Consider the following 18287-nt stretch of genomic DNA (forward strand, 5'->3'; position numbering starts at 1 on the left):
AAAGCACACTGAAGAAATTCTGCAGCCTCTTCACAGGCAAAATCAGTTCAATATCCTGCTACAATATAGATCTACTACATAAATGATATTTTTAGGTAAATATACCTAATATCAGGTGCAGAGCTGCATACAAGAGAAAGAAAACATTGATGATGACCACTTTAATCCAGCAGCAACTATAAAATATAAACCTTAAAAGCTATTGGCCTATAAGCTTTATTTTTTTTTTTTCAACGTTTTTTATTTATTTTTGGGACAGAGAGAGACAAAGCATGAACGGGGGAGGGGCAGAGAGAGAGGGAGACACAGAATCCGAAACAGGCTCCAGGCTCCGAGCTGTCAGCACAGAGCCCGACGCGGGGCTCGAACTCACGGACCGCGAGATCGTGACCTGGCTGAAGTCGGCCGCTTAACCGACTGCGCCACCCAGGCGCCCCTATAAGCTTTATTTTTAGATTATTGTGTGGTCTTAACCCCCATGGGACACCAGGATTTACCCAAATAGCTATCTCTGTTCACTACAAATAACCCTGCTTTCATTCCTATTTTAAGCCAGCAAACCTGCCCTACTTTTGCAGATTTAGTTCCTAATCTACTCACCTGCTTTTCCAATCATGAAACAGTTAAACACCACTGAAAAGGTTATGTTAAGTATTATTACCGAAAGTCATATGTAGCTTTCAGATCCTTTCATTACCTACTAGAACAAGTAGTTTTATTTCAATGATCTGACATAGCTCTTTGAGATCATTCCCTCTATTCTCTGATAGTCCCAGAGCACACTTTCAAAATATTAGGAACTAGCCCTCCCAGAACCAATTAAGTAATAATCACTATCAATGATAATCTGATAGAAACAGTAAGGTTATAGTGACATTCATAGTTTTTAATAAAACAGCATGCAATAGTCAAAAATAACTAGCTTCCTTTTATGGATAAATCTACCAATTACCTTTATTACTCTGTCCATTCACTGAAACTCTTATTTTATTTATGGTTTTTTCTTTTAATGTTATTTAGTTTTTTGTTTTATCCTATGTTATTTTTAAACCTCCACAAACCCTTAGGTCACAAGAACACAACGTACCTATGGATACACACAAAAAACCACAAATTGAGTCTTACTTCTTTAGGCTACTGATCAATGTCCAAAGTTTAAACTTGAAAGGATTGTCAATTTGTAGAGTGAGGAAGCAAAGATTTCATATCAGATATAGTCTACCATTTATTTAAAAAAAAAATTTTTTTTTCAACATCTTTTATTTATTTTTGGGACAGAGAGAGACAGAGCATGAACGGGGGAGGGGCAGAGAGAGAGGGAGACACAGAATCAGAAACAGGCTCCAGGCTCCGAGCCATCGGCCCAGAGCCCGACGCGGGGCTCAAACTCACGGACCGCGAGATCGTGACCTGGCTGAAGTCGGACGCTTAACCGACTGCGCCACTCAGGCGCCCCTATAGTCTACCATTTAGATGTCTGCTCTCCATGGTGGTATTAGTCCTAGGAAGCTCCATACTTCTAACCTCTGTCACGCTTTTGGGAAGCTATTATATGCTGAGTGTTTTTCAAGACTGTATTTAAGCTTAAGAGAGAAATGTGTTTCTTGTGGTAGGAATTCATCAAATATGTTTATAAATTTATGATTTATGAAATTCTACCTATACTATAGAAGGAAATTTCCTTATTTTTTTTTACTATATGTTTATTTTTGAGAGGCGGGGAGAGAGCACAAGCAAGGGAGGGGCAGAGAGAGAAGGGGACAGAGGATCCGAAGCAGGATCTGCACTGAAAGCCTGATGCGGGGCTAGAACTCATGAACCCTGAGATTATGATCCAAGACAAAGGCACAAGCTTAATTACTGAGCCACCCAGATGCCCCAAAGGAAATTTCCTTATCAAGCATTTTAGGTTTAAATCCTTTCAAAAGTCCTAAGGAGACTACAGTTGGAAAACATAAAATACAACACTCTTAAATATTCATTTCACATATGCCACTTAAAGTCAAACAGATCTGCTATCAAATCTCACTAAGATTCAAGATTAACTCCTTTAATAAAGAACAGCTAACATTTATTAAGCACCCACTAGAGGTACTATGCTTTACATACAATAGGGGAGGGGCAGAGAGGGAGACACAGAATCAATCCAAAGCAAGCTCCAGGCTCTGAGCGGTCAGCACAGAGCCCGACGTGGGGCTCAAACTCAAGAACTGCGAGATCATGACCTGAGTCAAAGTCACTCAACTGACTGAGCCACCCAAGCGCCCCCTGTTATCACTCATTTTAAACTCAAAGCAAGGAAGGGCACCTGGGTGGCTCAGTCAGCTAGGCATCTGACTCTTGATTTTGGTTCAGGTCATGATCTCAAGGTTCATGAGTTTGAGTCCCACATCGGGGCTCCACTCTAACACTGCAGAGAATGCTGGGGATTCTCTCTCTCTCTTTCTCTCCCTGCCCCTTCCTCTGCTCGCTCTGCCTCTCAAAATAAATAAACTTAAAAAAAAATAGTAATAGAGGCACCTGGGTGGCCCAGTCAGTTAAGCGTCAGACTTCAGCTCAGGTCATGATCTCACAGTTCATGGGTTCGAGCCCCGCGTTGGGCTCTGTACTGACAGTTCAGAGCCTGGAGCCTGCTTCAGATTCTGTGTCTCCCTCTCTCTCTGCCCCTCCCCTGCTCATTCTGTCTCTCTCTCTCTCTCTCTCTCTCTCTCAAAAATAAATAAACATTTTAAAAATTCTTTTTAAAAATAATAAACTTCAAGCAAGGAAAATAAATAAAAAAGTATCAGAGCTAGTAATTAGCAGAGACTGTGCCCTTTTCTACACTATCTTCCATAAAATAAGCTTCTTAAGCTTTCACTTACTTAAACATTTACTAAGCATTGACGTGCTAGGCACTGTATCCAGCATTAATAATGCACAGTTCTTGCCCTTGAAGAGAATAGTTTAATGTAAATAAATAACAAAAATATTTAGAGAAATTTGAAAAGCAATGAGACTGTTCATAGGAGCAATATCTAACCCTTCATATATATATATTTATATATATATATTTATATATATATTTATATATATATATTTATATATATATTTATATATATATATTTATATATATATAAATATATATATATTTATATATATATTTATATATATATATTTATATATATATAAATATATATATATTTATATATATATTTATATATATATATTTATATATACATATATGTACACATACATATATGAACCCAAAGCAGGGCTCAAACTCAATAACTTGCGAGATCATGACCTGAGCCAAAATCAAGAGTCAGACGCAGGGCACCTGGGTGGCTCAGTTGGTTGAGTGACCCACTTCCACTCAGGTCATGATCTCCTGGTTCATGAGTTCCAGCATCACATTGGGCTTGCTGCTGTCAGGCTGTCAGCGCAGAGCCTGCTTCAGATCCTCTGTCCCCCTCTCTCTGTCCCTCCCCTGCTTGCGCTCTCCCCAGAAATAAATAAATATTAAAAAAAAAAAAAAGAGTCAGATACTTAACAAACTGAGCCACCCAGGGGCCCCAGTATCTAATCCTTCTAATGATGATGATAGCAGTTAACATACATTGAGCACTTACTAGGCTCCTATCACTGTTTGTGGAGTTTATTTAATCCTTACAACTATCCTGTAAAGTGGGTTATATTATCCCTTTTCTTCAAATAGAGAAACTGAGGAAAAACAAGATTAAGTGACTGGTCCAAGGTCATACTGCTACTAAAAGACGCAGCATTTGAATCCAAGTATGTCTGACTTCCAAGCCCGTGTTCTAAAAACCATTATTCTAGACAGCCTCTTAGTAAAAGAGAAAACGCTTCTCAGATGTCCTCTTAGCTAAATCTTGAAAGAGAAATAGGAGCTGGTCAAGTTGGGGCACAAGAGTCTATATAAAAATAATACAAAGAACCCATTCACAGATATAAAATTTCATGGCATTCTAGGGACCACAAGCAGTAGTAAAGTTTGGGAACAGGGGTATGAAATGAGAGGAGAAAGTAACACACAGTTTAGCAAGAGGGGAACTATAGATCAACAGAGTTTAGAGTTCATTCTGTGGGCAGAACAGGCTCATGAAGGATTTCAAGCATAAGAATAATCCTTTACATTATCTACAGATCATGATGGCAATATAGACATTAGATTAATTAGCCCTAGCACAAGGCTACTGCAATGGTATAAACAAGAAGTCAGAGAGGGAGATGAAGTAGAAGGCTATGTGCAAACCAAAAGTCCATAGAACTGAGTCTGGAAGAACTGGATGTGAAGTGCAAGGGACAGGACAGGGTCTGGCCTGACTCCCAGGCTTGTCATCTGAGCCAGTGACTAAATGGGTAAGTGGTGTGATTAACAGGGATGGGGAAATACACTTAGAAAATCCTTTCTATCTCCTCTGCTTATTAGTGCTTTTGAATATTTGTTTTATCCCTATGCCACCTTTTCCCACTTTTTTCATAATCTCTTCAATAAAATTAAAACAGGTCTCACTTTCCGCAATTTCTATTTGTACAATGTTTCAATTGTCTATAATTCTTTTAATTTTTTTAATGCTTTATTTACTTTTGAGAGAGAGACAGAGTACAAGTGGGAAAGGGACAGAGAGAGAGGGGGACACACAGAATCCGAAGCAGGCTCCAGGCTCTGAGCTGTCAGCACAGAGCCCAGCCCAGGGCTCGAACTCACAAACCGTGAGATCATGACCTGAGCCGAAGTCGGGCACTCAACTGACTGAGCCCCCAGGTGCCCCTCAATTACCTATAATTCTGAGTTACATTTATAAGCCAATTAAGCTTTGGGTTTTTAAAAACATATAGCCATCAAAATAATCTTGCTATTCCCTTAATAGAATCACCATCAATTGCCCTAGCAGTTTTCAGCTATCTCTCTTCCTCTTTTTTGTTTTACCTCTTTCAATTCTTTGAGGTTTCTAGTTTTACCCACCCTGTCTACTCCTTAATCAAATACACTTTGTTTTTCTCCATCCTCATTTCTGCGTGTTTTTCCAAACCCTATGTAACTGCAACAACCTCTTGTTCTGCTAAAGAAGTTACCTCTACTTCACATCAGGTATAATATACTTTAAAATTTTCTTCTTTTAAGCTTTCCCTAAGACACTACTGAATCCTTAAATATGATGGTAGCCTTTCCGAAGCCTTTCTCTCCCCAACTTTGTATTTTGAAAAACTGAAATCCTATAAGAAAGTAAAAGATTAGGGGTACCTGGCTGGCTCAGTGGGTGGAGTGTGCAACTCTTGATTTTTTGTGAGTTGTGAGTTCAAGGCCACGCTGGATGTAGAGATTACTTAAAAATAAAATCTTGGGGCGCCTGGATGGCGTTTGAGACCCATGTCGGGCTCTGCGCTGGGGGCACAGAACCTGCTTGGGATTCTTTGTCTGCTTGGGACTTTCAGTCTCCCTCTCCCTCTGCCCCACCCCCTGTTCAAACTCAGGCTTTCTCCCTCTCTCTCAAAACAAATAAGTAAAAGCTTTTTAAAAATTTAATTAACACCTTTAAAAAAAAAGTAAAAGAATAGTTAAATGAATACACATTTGCTCCTTACCTTTTCAACATGGTAAACATTTTGCTACTTTTACTCTCTCTCAACAAATACATAATTTTTTTTCTGAACCATTTGAAAGCAAATTGCTGACATCATGACATTTCAACATAAATACTACATCAGGTATTGGCTAAGAATAAGAACATTCTCCTTTATAAGCACAATAGCATTATCATCAGATCCAGACATTTAACACTGACATGTTATTATCTATTATATACTCCATATTCAAATTTCCTCAGTTGTCTCCAAAATGGCCTGTACAGCTTTTTATTTTCCCAATCCAGGCTTGGCAATATACCTGTCATTTCTCTTTCATTTTCTTTCATCTATAATAGTCTCTCTGCCTTTTATATTTTTTATCACCTTGTCATTTTCGAAGAGTTCAGACCAGTTGTTTTAGAGAAATCCCACAAACTGGATTTGTCTGATTGTTTATTATAACTTGATCCAGATTAAACATTTTTAGCAAGGATTATATAGGTAATTGTTGAATAAATTCTTGAATTGTCTCCCAGTATTTATTTCATTTGTTTCAGTCTGTTGGGCTAACACTGTCTAGACTGCACAAAATCTCATGAATTGTTCACATTCAATAAATCTAATAATGATCATAGAAAATGCACATTGCCTTGGCCAGCTTATACAGCGTATCTTTCTGTCACCAGGCTAGAGATCTAGTTACCAAGTTGTACGTTTTTCTAATAATAAAGACTCAAGAAACAAATTTCTTGATAAAAATCTAGTTTGTATCAAATAAATAAAACTAAAAGTACTCTGTGCATGTATCTGAATAATTAGGTAGATTATAAAAATACCTAAGTCAGATACCACCAAGGATGAGCTGAAATTTTTACATCTCAGTTTTGCAATTTAAAATGCGGCTAAGGGGCACCTGAGTGGCTCAGTAGGCTAAGTGTCTGACTTTGGCTCAGGTCATGATCTCGCTGTATGTGAATTTGAGCCCCACATCAGGCTCTGCACTGGTAATGCAGAGCCTGCTTGGGATTCTCTCTCCCTCTTTCTCTCTGCCCCTTCCCCACATGTGCTTGCTCTCTCTCTCAAAATAAACTTAAAAAAAATAATAAAATGCAGCTAAAATTTAACATGAAAACTTTAAAACAGAGTATAATAGTCTATTAATGATTGCACCAAAGGATGATAATGATTACCAGACACCCCTTTATTTCCATTAGTCCTTCCAATTAAGTAGCAGCAAAGCTCCAAAATGACAACAAATACCAAGAATTAGCTGAACAATTTTGTCTCTCATAGATATGTCTAAAAATTATTTTTTTCCCCAAAATGTTACTTTAATGGTAAGGTATTTTATTACCAAATACCACTTCAGAAAGGTTTTCAATTAATTCTTTAATTCATCTTAACTACTGAATCCTTAGCATTTTTCACTCAAATGATCCAAAAACTTTATTTATTTATTTATTTATTTATTTATTTATTTATTTATTTGAGAGAAAGACAGAGCGGGAGCAGAGGAGGGGCAGAGAGAGAAGGAGACAGAATCCAAAGCAGGCTCCAAGCTCCGAGCTGTCAGCACAGTCCAACGCAGGGCTCAAACTCACAAACCACAAGATAATGACCTGAGCTGAAGTCGGATGCTTAACCAACTGAGCCACCCAGATGCCCCAATGTTTATTTTTGAGAGAGAGCGCACACAGGCACGAACAGGGGAGGGGCAGAGAGAGGGGGTGGACAGAGAATCCAAAGCAGGTTCCATGCTGACAGCAGGGAGCCCGATGCAGGGCTTGAACTCATGAACCACGAGATCACAACCTGAGCTGACGTCCAACGCTTAACCAACTGAGATAACCAGGTGCCCCCCAAAACATTAAAGTTTTATTTTTTTATTTTGAGAGTGGGAAAGGAGCAGAGAAAGAGGAAGAGAGAGAATGCCAAGGAGAGAGAGAGGGAGAGAGAGAATCCCAGGTGTCCCCAAAAACATTTTTTTAACTTTACTAAAAGTGGTAATATGTTGCTTTATAGAAGAAAGCTTTATTACCACATGTGTTATAAATAAAGCTTTAATCACAACCATTAACATACAGGTAAGAAAGAACACCTTATTCCTGCTCAAAAAAGATTTAAGTGTTTACATTAAGATGTCCTTTCCAAGGTTTGAGACTTCCACTGAGAGGTATGAAACTCAAATAGCATAGATTTCCAGTGTTTAAATGTTGTGGTGGCTTGTTAATTACAATGGTAAACTAAGTATAACTTAAATGGTGTTGACAAATTCAACAGATATGTACTATATGACTTGACCACATTAAATATTTATACTTAAAAATGTTTCTTCTAGGTTGGCACTGTATCAAATGATTGAAAATACAAAGGACCAAAATATGAATACAAGCACTTTCAAACCGTTTTCATATTGGTTGAGATCATCATGAGTATTTAGGTAAAATTATAATATTTGTGTTAAAATAATATGAAACATTTGCCAAGTACAAGCTTTAATATATGTGATCCATTCTTCTTTGAATTCAAAATACATTAGCAGATAGAAATACATGAAAAGTATTAAGAGAACTTGTTTCTGCAGGGAAGGAATATGACACCTTTGTTTTCTTCCCTTTCTGCCTTTCAAATGTTATAATAAGCAGGATTGAGCTTACATTGAAAAGAAAAAAACTTGGCGGGCGCCTGGGTGACTCAGTTAAGCATCCGACTCTTGATTCTGGCTCAGGGCATGATTTCACAGTTCAGAGATCAAGCCTCTTGTCGGGCTCTGTGCTGACAGTATGGAGCCTGCTTAGGATTCTGTCTCCCTCTCTGCCCCTCCCCTGCTCACCCATGTGCACATGATCTCTGTCTTTCAAAATAAGTAAATAAACTTAAAAAGAAAAACAAAAACAAAAAAACCTTAGTAAATCCATTCTCCTAATAAAAAAAAAAAAAAAAAAAAAAAAAAAGGCAAGAGAAGACAAAGAGATGTGGAAATAAATGAGGAATAGGTACCAGAAACTGAAACAGGGTTCAGGGTATACCTGAGAAAACAGCAATTTCTGTCCATACTATTCTTAAAATCCTGTAAGAAAACCATAGCCACACTATTCCAATTGGCAGGATATTAAAGAACCAGTAGCCTCCAGTGTGTGCTACCAAGGACATAATTCTTTCTGTGAATATACAATATACTTGAATTCCAAATGAATGGGAGCAATATATCAGCATCTTATTGAAAATAAGTCAGACTTTTCTGTAAAACACCATTTGGCCACCAACAATGGATTCTCCACATCTGTCATGTAATTCCTGGTGAAATTTCCTTGCTGCTTCTGAAAAGATTCAGCCCAGGGGAAAAAACTGTTTTTATAACAATCACTGTCAAAGAAAAAAATTCCCTCAAACAGAAAAGAAACTTGGAAACCAGAAGGAAAAAAAAAATCAAGCTGAAAGATTTTCACAATTCAGTCATTTGAGTTTCTGAGGTTTTCTGCTCTCGATACCAGTCACCAAGAGTGATACCCCAATGCATATGGACTATTCTAAAGACACTCAGAACTGTTACTTTAAAAATTAAAAAAAAGGGGTGCCTGGGTGGCTCAGTTGGTTAGGCGTCCAACTTTGGCTCAGGTCACGATCTCACGGTTTGTGGGTTCGGGTCCCACGTCAGACTCTGTGCTAACAGTTCAGAGCCTGAGCCTCCTTTGGATTCTGCATCTCCCTCTCTCTCTGCTCCTCCCCAACTCACGCTCTTTGCCTCTCTCTCAAAAATGAATAAACATTGGGGCACCTGGGTGGCTCAGTCGGTTGAGCGTCCGACTCTGGCTCAGGTCATGACCTCACAGTTCATGAGTTCGAGCCCCGCATTGGGCTCTATGCTGACAGCTCAGAGCCTGGAGTCTGCTTCAGATTCTGTGTCTCCCTCTCTCGCTGTGCCCTTCCCTCATTCATGCTCTGTCTCTCTTTCTCTCAAGAGTAAATAAAACATTAAAAAAAATTTAGATCCAGACACCTTCAACTGCTAGGGAAGAAATCAGCTGCCAAGAAAGTACTAGGCAGAACTGTACTGGTCTCTCTTCACTTTCTTTCACATGGGACTCCACCCAGACAGATACCCTCTAAACTGTAAGAGAGAATGGGGCACCTGCCTGGCTCAGTCAGTACAGCATGGGACTTTTGATCACGGTGTTGCAAGTTTGAGCCCCACATTGGGTATAGAGATTATTTGAAAATAAAACCTTAAAAAAATAAAATAAAGTAATAAATTATAGAAGAGATATTTTCAGTTTTCTAACTTATAATTTCATGTACTTTCTAATTCTGGTGTTTTTCAAATGTTAACGATTTCTCTACCTACCACTTCTGTAGAAACTGATTTATTATCAAACTACTATCATGTTTCATAACACTACCTTGTCTTTATTTATTTATTTTGAGAGAGCGAGAGAGCGTGCAAGCGAGCAGAGGAAGGGCAGAGAGAGAGAGGGCAGAGAGAATCCCAAGCAGGCTCCACTCAATCAGCGCAGAGCCTGACACGGGGCTTGAACTGGCAGTCTGTGAGATCACGACCTGCAGCGAAACCAAGAGTCAGACGCTTAAGCTACTGAGCCACCCAGGGGACCCCATAATACTACCTTGTCTTAAGCTTTTCATGTCAGTTATATCATTTGCATGGCTCAGATGCCTGACGAAGAAGGTATCATTAACCCTACTATGCAGATCAGATTGTAGAAAAAAGAGAGAGAGAGAAAGTTTCAAGGTTACAAGTAAGTTCCAGAGACAGTAAAATCTAGGTTTTTCTGATGATCAGCCTAGTCCTTCATTTTAGGAAAGTTGCTTTTCAAAGGACACTTAAAATACTAATCACTCCCTCCTACCTACCCACTCTTCTCCAAGATTTGTTCAAACAAAACAATTAAGTAGACTTTTAAGTTAACAGGAAATGACAGAACCAAAAATAACTCTGGTGTGGTCTCACCTCTGAAAAAGATTTCCAGCTGTGAATAACTGCAGACAACTCTGGCCAGGCAGGATAACATCCTATCAGGATTTAGTACCCAGTACAATGGATCTTAGCTATATTATACATACAGTGACACCTTACTTTCTTAGAACAAACCTCAACTATTTCAAACTCTGGAAAACCCAGAAAAAAAGCAACATAAGTCACGGAGAAGCCAAAATTGCTGTGGTCAAGTTCTTACACTAAAGTGTTTGGTTGTTGTTTTTTTTTAATGTTTATTTATTTATTTTGAGAGAGAGAGAGAGAGAGAGAGAGAGCGAGCCAGGAAGTGTCACAGAGAGAAGGAGAGAGACAGAATCCCAAGCAGAGCTCCAAGCTCACCTCGGAGTGCTACAAGGGGCTCGATCTCACCACCTCAGAAGAGTCAGCTGCTTAAAGACTGAGCCACCCAGGTGCCCCACACTAAAGTTTTTATATACAAGATAAATCCATACATTTCTAAGGCGTTGAAATCACTATATTTCATTTATTTAAGACTAATCTTATAAGTATACAACATGCATTAATTTATAAGTTCGCCAAAAACCAAACTTAAATGATACAGACTATGAGGGTGTTTTCTTAACTATGAGCATGCCTAGCACTAAGACAGCACCTGCCTTTTAACTATGTTTTATTTTACTTTACTTTTATATTTTAAGGGTCTAAGAGGGTTATTTTAGCATCTCTTTTATATCTTATGATGGCCATTACATGCAACAATGGCGATCAGAATTTGATAATACCTGAAGGTTTGAGGACTGCCACTAAGCTTCGCTCAGATCCTATTTATTCTGACTTGACACACAATTCTGGTTTATCTGGTTTCCCTGCCTACTTCAGCTTAGAAACAGCAGATTAGAAGGGCATATTTTGACAGATAGAAAACAGTCTTGGAGGAGATAAACTAAAAACAGACAAAAGCATTAAATGGTATAGCAGTAAGGAGTCATTTTGGTACAGGAAGAAACTGCCAACACCCTTATACGGCAGAATGCACCAGCCATGTTAAAAGCACAGGACAGAAATTAATGTACACAACTGACCTTGATTCATCAAAAAAGGTTATGTTTAGTATATTCTTTATCTTAAGAGAAGATTTATACTTTTTATGGGTTATATGCTATATAAACTGACATTAAAATGGTCAAAATATTTAACAGTTAAAGGGCTGTCAGTTATATGAACAATTCACTTAGATCCTTAATAAAACCAAACAAACTGACAAATCTCAAAAACCCATTACCTTTACTAAACATTATGTAGTGTATGTTTATGATCATCACTTATGCTCCTGGCTTTTTAGAGGGGAAAAAACTAAGTTACACACTAGAATTATGTAGTGTAGAAAATCAACATTTATGATGATTCATGTGTTGGGGGGGGGGGGAATCTAAGTTAAACGCTAAAATTCTCCCCCTTCACTGAACATTCAAGAGACTTTTCCACTTAAAAAATATATGCATTCTTGTCACCAATCTTAGTTTCCTTTCTCCTTCTAATTATCAAAATGAAAAAATAAGCGCATTTTAATAGTTTTCCCCTCTTACAGCTAACCCCTTTATCCAGAAGCCACTAACAGGGCTTGTCGAGGTATACGCCCTTCTTATAAAATCGTGCTATCAAACCGATTGTTAAAACTCGGGCGAGAAGAGTTGTAGTTAAGTGTTAACGCTAAACAAAAGTGCATAAATTAGTGGTTATGTTTAAACCAGTATTCTTAGTTTAAGAATAGAAACAACAATGTAAAATCGCACAAGTATTAGTAAGGAACAGTTTAGTTTTGGTTAGACCTCTGAATCAGAGAACATCCTTCTCCAAGTCTTTGGCCAAAAAATAAAACACCAACATCATGTCAAGAGATCTGTGAATCCCTTTCACACATTCCCAAATGGATTTATTTGTATTTATTTCACCACACTGTTTCTTTTAGTAACAACAGTGACTTGTGATGATCTCTAGAAAGTGGGCCAAAAGGTACGCGTAAATGTCCTTTAAAAAAGGTGGGGGAGGGGCGAGATAATCAGATCCTAAAGACGGGGAGCGGAGCGGCAGAAGATCTGACTTGGAAGAATCTGCTAAAGTCCCTGCCCACGCCACTCTAGATGGCTTCACCAGATAGAAGACGAGAAAAAAGGATTTGTTTCTTTTTTAAAAAGATGGGGATCCTGGCCCTTTGGGGTGGTGGCAGAAGAAATCCCCACCCCACCTGCAAGTCCAGCTCGACCGGAGATAAATCAGAAATCTCCAGCAAACTACGGATCAAGGCGCAACAGAAAATGCCCGGGGCCCCGCGGGGAGGGGATCCCCCTCCTCTGTCCCATAGCCCCTCCAGGTCCTCCTCCTCCCGTACGGAAGCAGCCTGGGTCGCCGCCGCCCTCCCTCCTCGGCTCTCCCCCTCCGTTCTCCCGCCACCGCCCGGCCGAGGGCCGTTTCCCGCGGGTGGACGAGGAGGGCCCAGCCCGCCCAGCACCTTTGATGACGCGTTCGGTGGTGGAGAGGTGGAAGTTCCTCCCAGACATGGTCCCCTCAGCCTCCTCCCGGCGCCAGGCGACCGCCGGACGTGCACCTCCGCCTTCGGGTCCAGCAGTCTCAGCTCCCCGGGACCAGTCAGCCCGCCGTGACCCGGCCCCGGCCCCTCCGGGAGGCTCAGGCACCAGAAAGAGGTGGCCGCGGCAGCCTGGCCTCAGAACCCCACCGACAAGATGCTAGCCCACTGGCCGCTCCCTCCTGAGGCGCCGAATCCCGAGCACACCGGGCTAAGGGAGGCAACCGGGGCGGCCGCGGCTGCTCGCAGCCCGGGCCCGCGTGCGCGCGCGCGCCGCCGCCGCACGCCGCGCTCCCAACTTCCCGGCGGCCCGTGCGCGCGCGCCGCCGCTTTGCCGAAGCCCAACGCGTGGTCCCGCTGCCCTGGCCGAGGCGGCCACCTGACTTCCCGACCCCCCCCCCCCTCCCCGGTCGTTGCCGACCCCACTCCTGAGGCCCGAGGGCTCCGCGGGCGCTCTCCGCGCTCGCGTGCTTCCTTTCTCCCCTCCTGCTTCCAACGGTCCGTCTTCCCTTCTCCTCAGCCTGCCCTCCCCGCAGCTGGCTCCATCTGGGCTGCCTGCCGCTGCCCGGACCTGCAGCACCTAACACCAGCCCCCGGGTCCTGCACGGAAAGCCGCAGCGAAGCAGCAGCCATCTTGTGCCCCGGCCGCAGCTACCCAGCAGCAGCTCGGTGGAGGTGCGAACCTCACCCTGGGCCCACCTTGCCGAGAGCCCTTGTCTTCCCAGACCTTCCCCACGGGAGGCCTCCCTCTTTTTCTTCTGGTCTTCCGCCCACTCTGTGGGAGTCCCTAACAATTTGACCACGCTCCTTCCCATAGGTTATCCTCCCCCGATTCATCAAACCCATTTAAGACCTGATTTCAGTTTTCACATTTGTTGAGTGCAGTTAGTATTGTAAGAAGTACGTTCGTGTCCATGGCAGTTCCAGTCCAGGACGGGGGGGGGGGGAGAGACACTCAGATTCCAAGTGGCCTAAGACCCTACGAGGCTCGGTGGCCTCCTCACTTCCTTGCCACCTTCTAACAGAAGGGAGGGCAGCCGCTCCAGGGAGCCCCTGAGCCAGACCTCCACCGTGCAAGGAACTGACCTTATAATTATGCTCTGCGTGTCCCCTACTCTGCTAGAAGCAACACCTCTTCCCCTTTGACACAGTGACACAGTACCTGTTTGCCCCGCTCATGCTTACTGTGGAACACGATGGGCAAGTCTCTAGAGTCTTAATAATCTAGCGCATCTCTGGGTTAAAAACCGACCTTTTCTTTCCTTACATTGTAAGTCTAGAGTAGAAACTATGACTGCCTTCCCTCACTGAGTATAGCTTCCAGCAAAGTCAAAAATATTTTGAGTTTAGCAATGATAATGCGATATTGAAACCGAGATACAAGAAACAGAGTCAAACCGTCTTAACAGTTATAATGGTGGCCAATAAGTCATTTGTGGTTATACACATTTAAGTTAAATAGAATTAAAAATTTGAATATTCAGTTCCTCAAGTGCATTTCAAGCGCTCAATAACTCTGTGGCTAGTGGCTACCCTATTGGACATGGTAGCATAGTACATTTCCATCATAGCACAAAGTCTTTCTGGACGGCCTCTAACTAAAAGATTATAAGGGTTAAAGCCTAAATCTCCATTAATATAGATTTATGTATTGGGAGGAGATCTGGGGGTATACATTGGAGGCATCCCTTGAATTATGCCTGGCAGTTTTGACCTAAGGCCATTCATAGCAACCCCAACAAGGTAGGAGCACTTTGGAAGCTGGATTTAATTTAGTACTGTTTTCTTGGGTCTTGACTTAAGGCTTTCACCCAAGAGAATTGTTCAGATACCCTGAGGAAGTTCTTCATTTAAGAAGTAATGAGTGGGGCCCCTTGGTGGCTCAGGTAGTTAGGCGTCCAACTCTTGGTTTCAGCTCAGATCATTTTTTTTTAATTTTTATTTTTTTAAAGCTATCTTTTTAATTGTTAAAAAATGTTTATTTTTTAGAGAGAGAGAGAGAGCACAAGCAGGGAAGGGGCAGAGAGAGAATACTAAACAGCTCTGTCCTGTTAGTGCAGAGCCTGATTTGGGGCTCAAACTCACCAACACTGAGATCATGTCCTGAACCAAAATCAAAAATTGGATACTTAACCAACTGAGCCACCCAGGCACTCCTCCACTCAGGTTATGATCTCATGGTTCATGGGTTCAAGCCCTGTGTCGGGCTCTATACTGACAGCAATGGAGCCTGCTTGTGATTCTCTCTCCCTCTCTCTCTGCCCCTTCACCGCACACTCTCTCTCTCTCTCAAAATAAATAAACAAAAACCTTAAGAAAAAAAAAAGTTGGAGCGCCTGAGTGGCTCAGTCGGTTAAGTGTGTGACTTAGCTCAGGTCATGATCTCATGGTTTGTGGGTTTGAGCCCTCCATCAGGCTCCATGCTGATGGTGTGGAGCCTGCTTGGGATTCTCTCTCTCTCCCCCCCCTCTGTCCACCCCTCCCCTACTTGTGCTTTCTCTTTCTCTCAAAATAAATAAACTTTTAAAAAATCATTTAAAAAAAAGTCATGAGAACACCACACTTCTATCAAACAGAGCAAATCTTTAAAGTTCAAAACTAAAGTGGTGCCTGCAGCATAGTAGAGGCTAAAATTCATCTGAAGAACATAGCTAAAAAACAAAAAATGGTAAGAAAACATTGCAAACCAATGTGAAGAGATGGATTTTTCAATAATAATAATAGTAGTAGTGGAAAAGTTACCATTTGGATCTCAAGTTGGAGCCACTCCATAATATTAAAATAAAGTGAATCTTGTTTAAAGAGTTACGTCGAAGGGCACCTGAACGGCTCAGTTGGCTAACTCTTGGTTTATGGCTCAGGTCCTGATCTCACAGCCCCATGCGGGACTCTGCACTAAGGTGGAGCCAGCTTGGGATTCTCTCTCTCTGCCCTCTCCCCCTGCTTGTGCGCTCTCTCTCTCTACCTCTCTCTCTCAAAAACAGATAAACATTTTTTAAAAAGAAAGAATCTTAAAAAAAAAAAGTTACATGCAAAAGTAAAAGAAAAAAACCTGGAAGAAAATGAAGTTATCCTACTTGGTTGATTGGCGTAACTCCAGAGCTAATAGATGTCAACAGATGCTGATGCTCCCTCCCCCCATTTATCAGATCAAAAACAACTTAGTTAATTCAGATAAGGACTTTCTAAGCTCAAAAGTACTGAAAGGAATCACAAAGGAATATTACGTTTGACTACTTGAAAAAGATAAACACAATTAAAAGGCACAAAAGCAGGAAGATATTTGCATCTCGGAAGTCAAGATAAAGAACTTTCACTATTCAAAAGAAGAACTCTACAAGTATGGGTAAAGGCCATAAGCAAAGAGTTTATAAAAGAATAAACATTAAAAATGTTCAACTTCAGAAGAAATTAAAAAAATCAATTTAAAACAAGATGCCATTTTTCACATAGCAAATAGGAAAACATTTTGAAAAGGTGATACTGTTAGCAGAATTACAGATTAGCACAACTTCTCTAGAAAGGGATTTGTCAGTATCAATAAAGAAGAGATTACATATGGTCAATGAAAAGATTCTGTCAACATCATTTGTCATCAAAAAAATGTAAACTAGGCCATATTGAGATACCACTTCACTAGCCTACTAGAGTAATTGAAACTAAAGATTCTCAATACTGGGGTGTCTGGCTGGCTCAGTCGGTAGACCATGTGACTTTTGATCTCAAGGTCATGAATTAAAGCCCTTTAAAAATAAACAAATAAAATACAGCAGTTTTTTTTTTTTTTTAAACTTTTTATTTAAGTAATCTCTACACCCGGCATGGTGCTTGAACTCATGACCCCAAGATCAAGCATCGCATACTTTTCAGACTGAGCCAGCCAGGTGCCCCACCAAAAAAAGATTCTCAGTGCCAAGTGTTGGGCAAGGGTGAGAGCAACTGCAACTTTCCCACGTTACTGATGGGAAAGTAAAATGCTATACCTACTTTGGAAAACCGTTGGAAAGTTTCTTATAAAGTTAAATATACACCTACTCTATGACTCAGTAATTCTGTTCTTAGGTGTTTTACCTGACAGCAGTGATTATTCAAACAATGAAATACTACTCAGCTAATAAAATAAAGAATTACTGGTACATACAACAATATGGATGAATCTCAAAAACATTGTGGGGAACAAAAGAAGCGAGATACAAAATAAGACATACTATATTATTTCATTTGCATAGGAAAATGGTTAAACGAAATATGATATCGGATGGAACATTATGTTTTAAGAAAAACCAACATATTTAAAAAATTTGGGGGGAGTGCCTGGGTGGCTCAGTCGGTGACTTCGGCTCAGGTCATGATCTGGCGGTTCATGAGTTCAAGCCCCGCATTGGCCTCTGTGCTGATAGCTCGGAGCCTGGAGCCTGTTTCAGATCTTGTGTCTCCCTCTCTCTCTGAGCCTCCTCCACTCACTCTCTCTCTCAAAAATAAACATTAAAAAAAATGAAAAAAAAATTTTTTTTGTTATCTGTACATTGCATGTGGGACTCGTACTCACAACCCCAGGATCAAGAATGGCATGCTCCTCTGACGGAGCCAGCCAGGCACCCCCAAAAAACAGCGTATTTTAGACTACAAAGATATTTGATATGAGAAAGGCCTCAGGAAATAATAGAATATAATAATGTACAGTATGGACCCCCTTTGTGAACAAACAAGCAAATGTATGCATAAAAAGGCTAGAAGGAAATATTTGTTCGTTCAATAAACATTAATCAAATGCCAACTATGCCTGCTGGCCCTATGCCTGGCGGTAGGATACAGTGATGAACTAAAATTGACACAGTTCAAACCCTCACGGAGCATTATCTGTTGTGGAAAAGAATGTTAATAGTAGCCATCTCTGGGTAGTGTGACTTAGGAGAAGGGTGGCTTAGGAAAAACAAATGGACAATAATTTCTGTATTTTACAAATTGTCGGGGCGCCTGGGTGGCTCAGTTGGTTAAACATTCGACTTCAGCTCAGGTCACGATCTCACGGTCCGTGAGTTCGAGCCCCGCGTCGGGCTCTGGGCTGATGGCTCAGAGCCTGGAGCCTGCTTCTGATTCTGTGCCTCCCTCTCTCTCTGACCCTCCCCCCCGTTCATGCTCTGTCTCTCTCTGTCTCAAAAATAAATGTTAAAAAAA

At 41.0% G+C, this 18287-nt stretch overlaps 1 protein-coding gene across 6 annotated transcripts in view; it reads right to left on the reverse strand.

Moving 5' to 3' along the window:
- PPP3CC (protein phosphatase 3 catalytic subunit gamma) overlaps positions 1–13331 on the reverse strand; it is a 99835-nt gene extending 86504 nt beyond the window's left edge. For 2 of the 6 annotated variants that reach the window (XM_058720361.1, XM_058720365.1), the window contains exon 1: positions 13035–13329. In XM_058720361.1, coding sequence (XP_058576344.1) covers positions 13035–13083 — 49 coding nt within the window. In that variant the 5' untranslated portion in view covers positions 13084–13329. Of the gene's footprint in view, positions 1–13034 lie in introns of all 6 variants that reach the window. The other 4 variants (XM_058720360.1, XM_058720366.1, XM_058720363.1 and 1 more) reach the window with 3 other exon arrangements.
- Between the last annotated feature and the right edge of the window lie 4956 nt (positions 13332–18287).

Source organism: Neofelis nebulosa, chromosome 3 (assembly GCF_028018385.1).
Source record: "Neofelis nebulosa isolate mNeoNeb1 chromosome 3, mNeoNeb1.pri, whole genome shotgun sequence".
NCBI classification, from domain to species: Eukaryota; Metazoa; Chordata; class Mammalia; order Carnivora; family Felidae; genus Neofelis; species Neofelis nebulosa.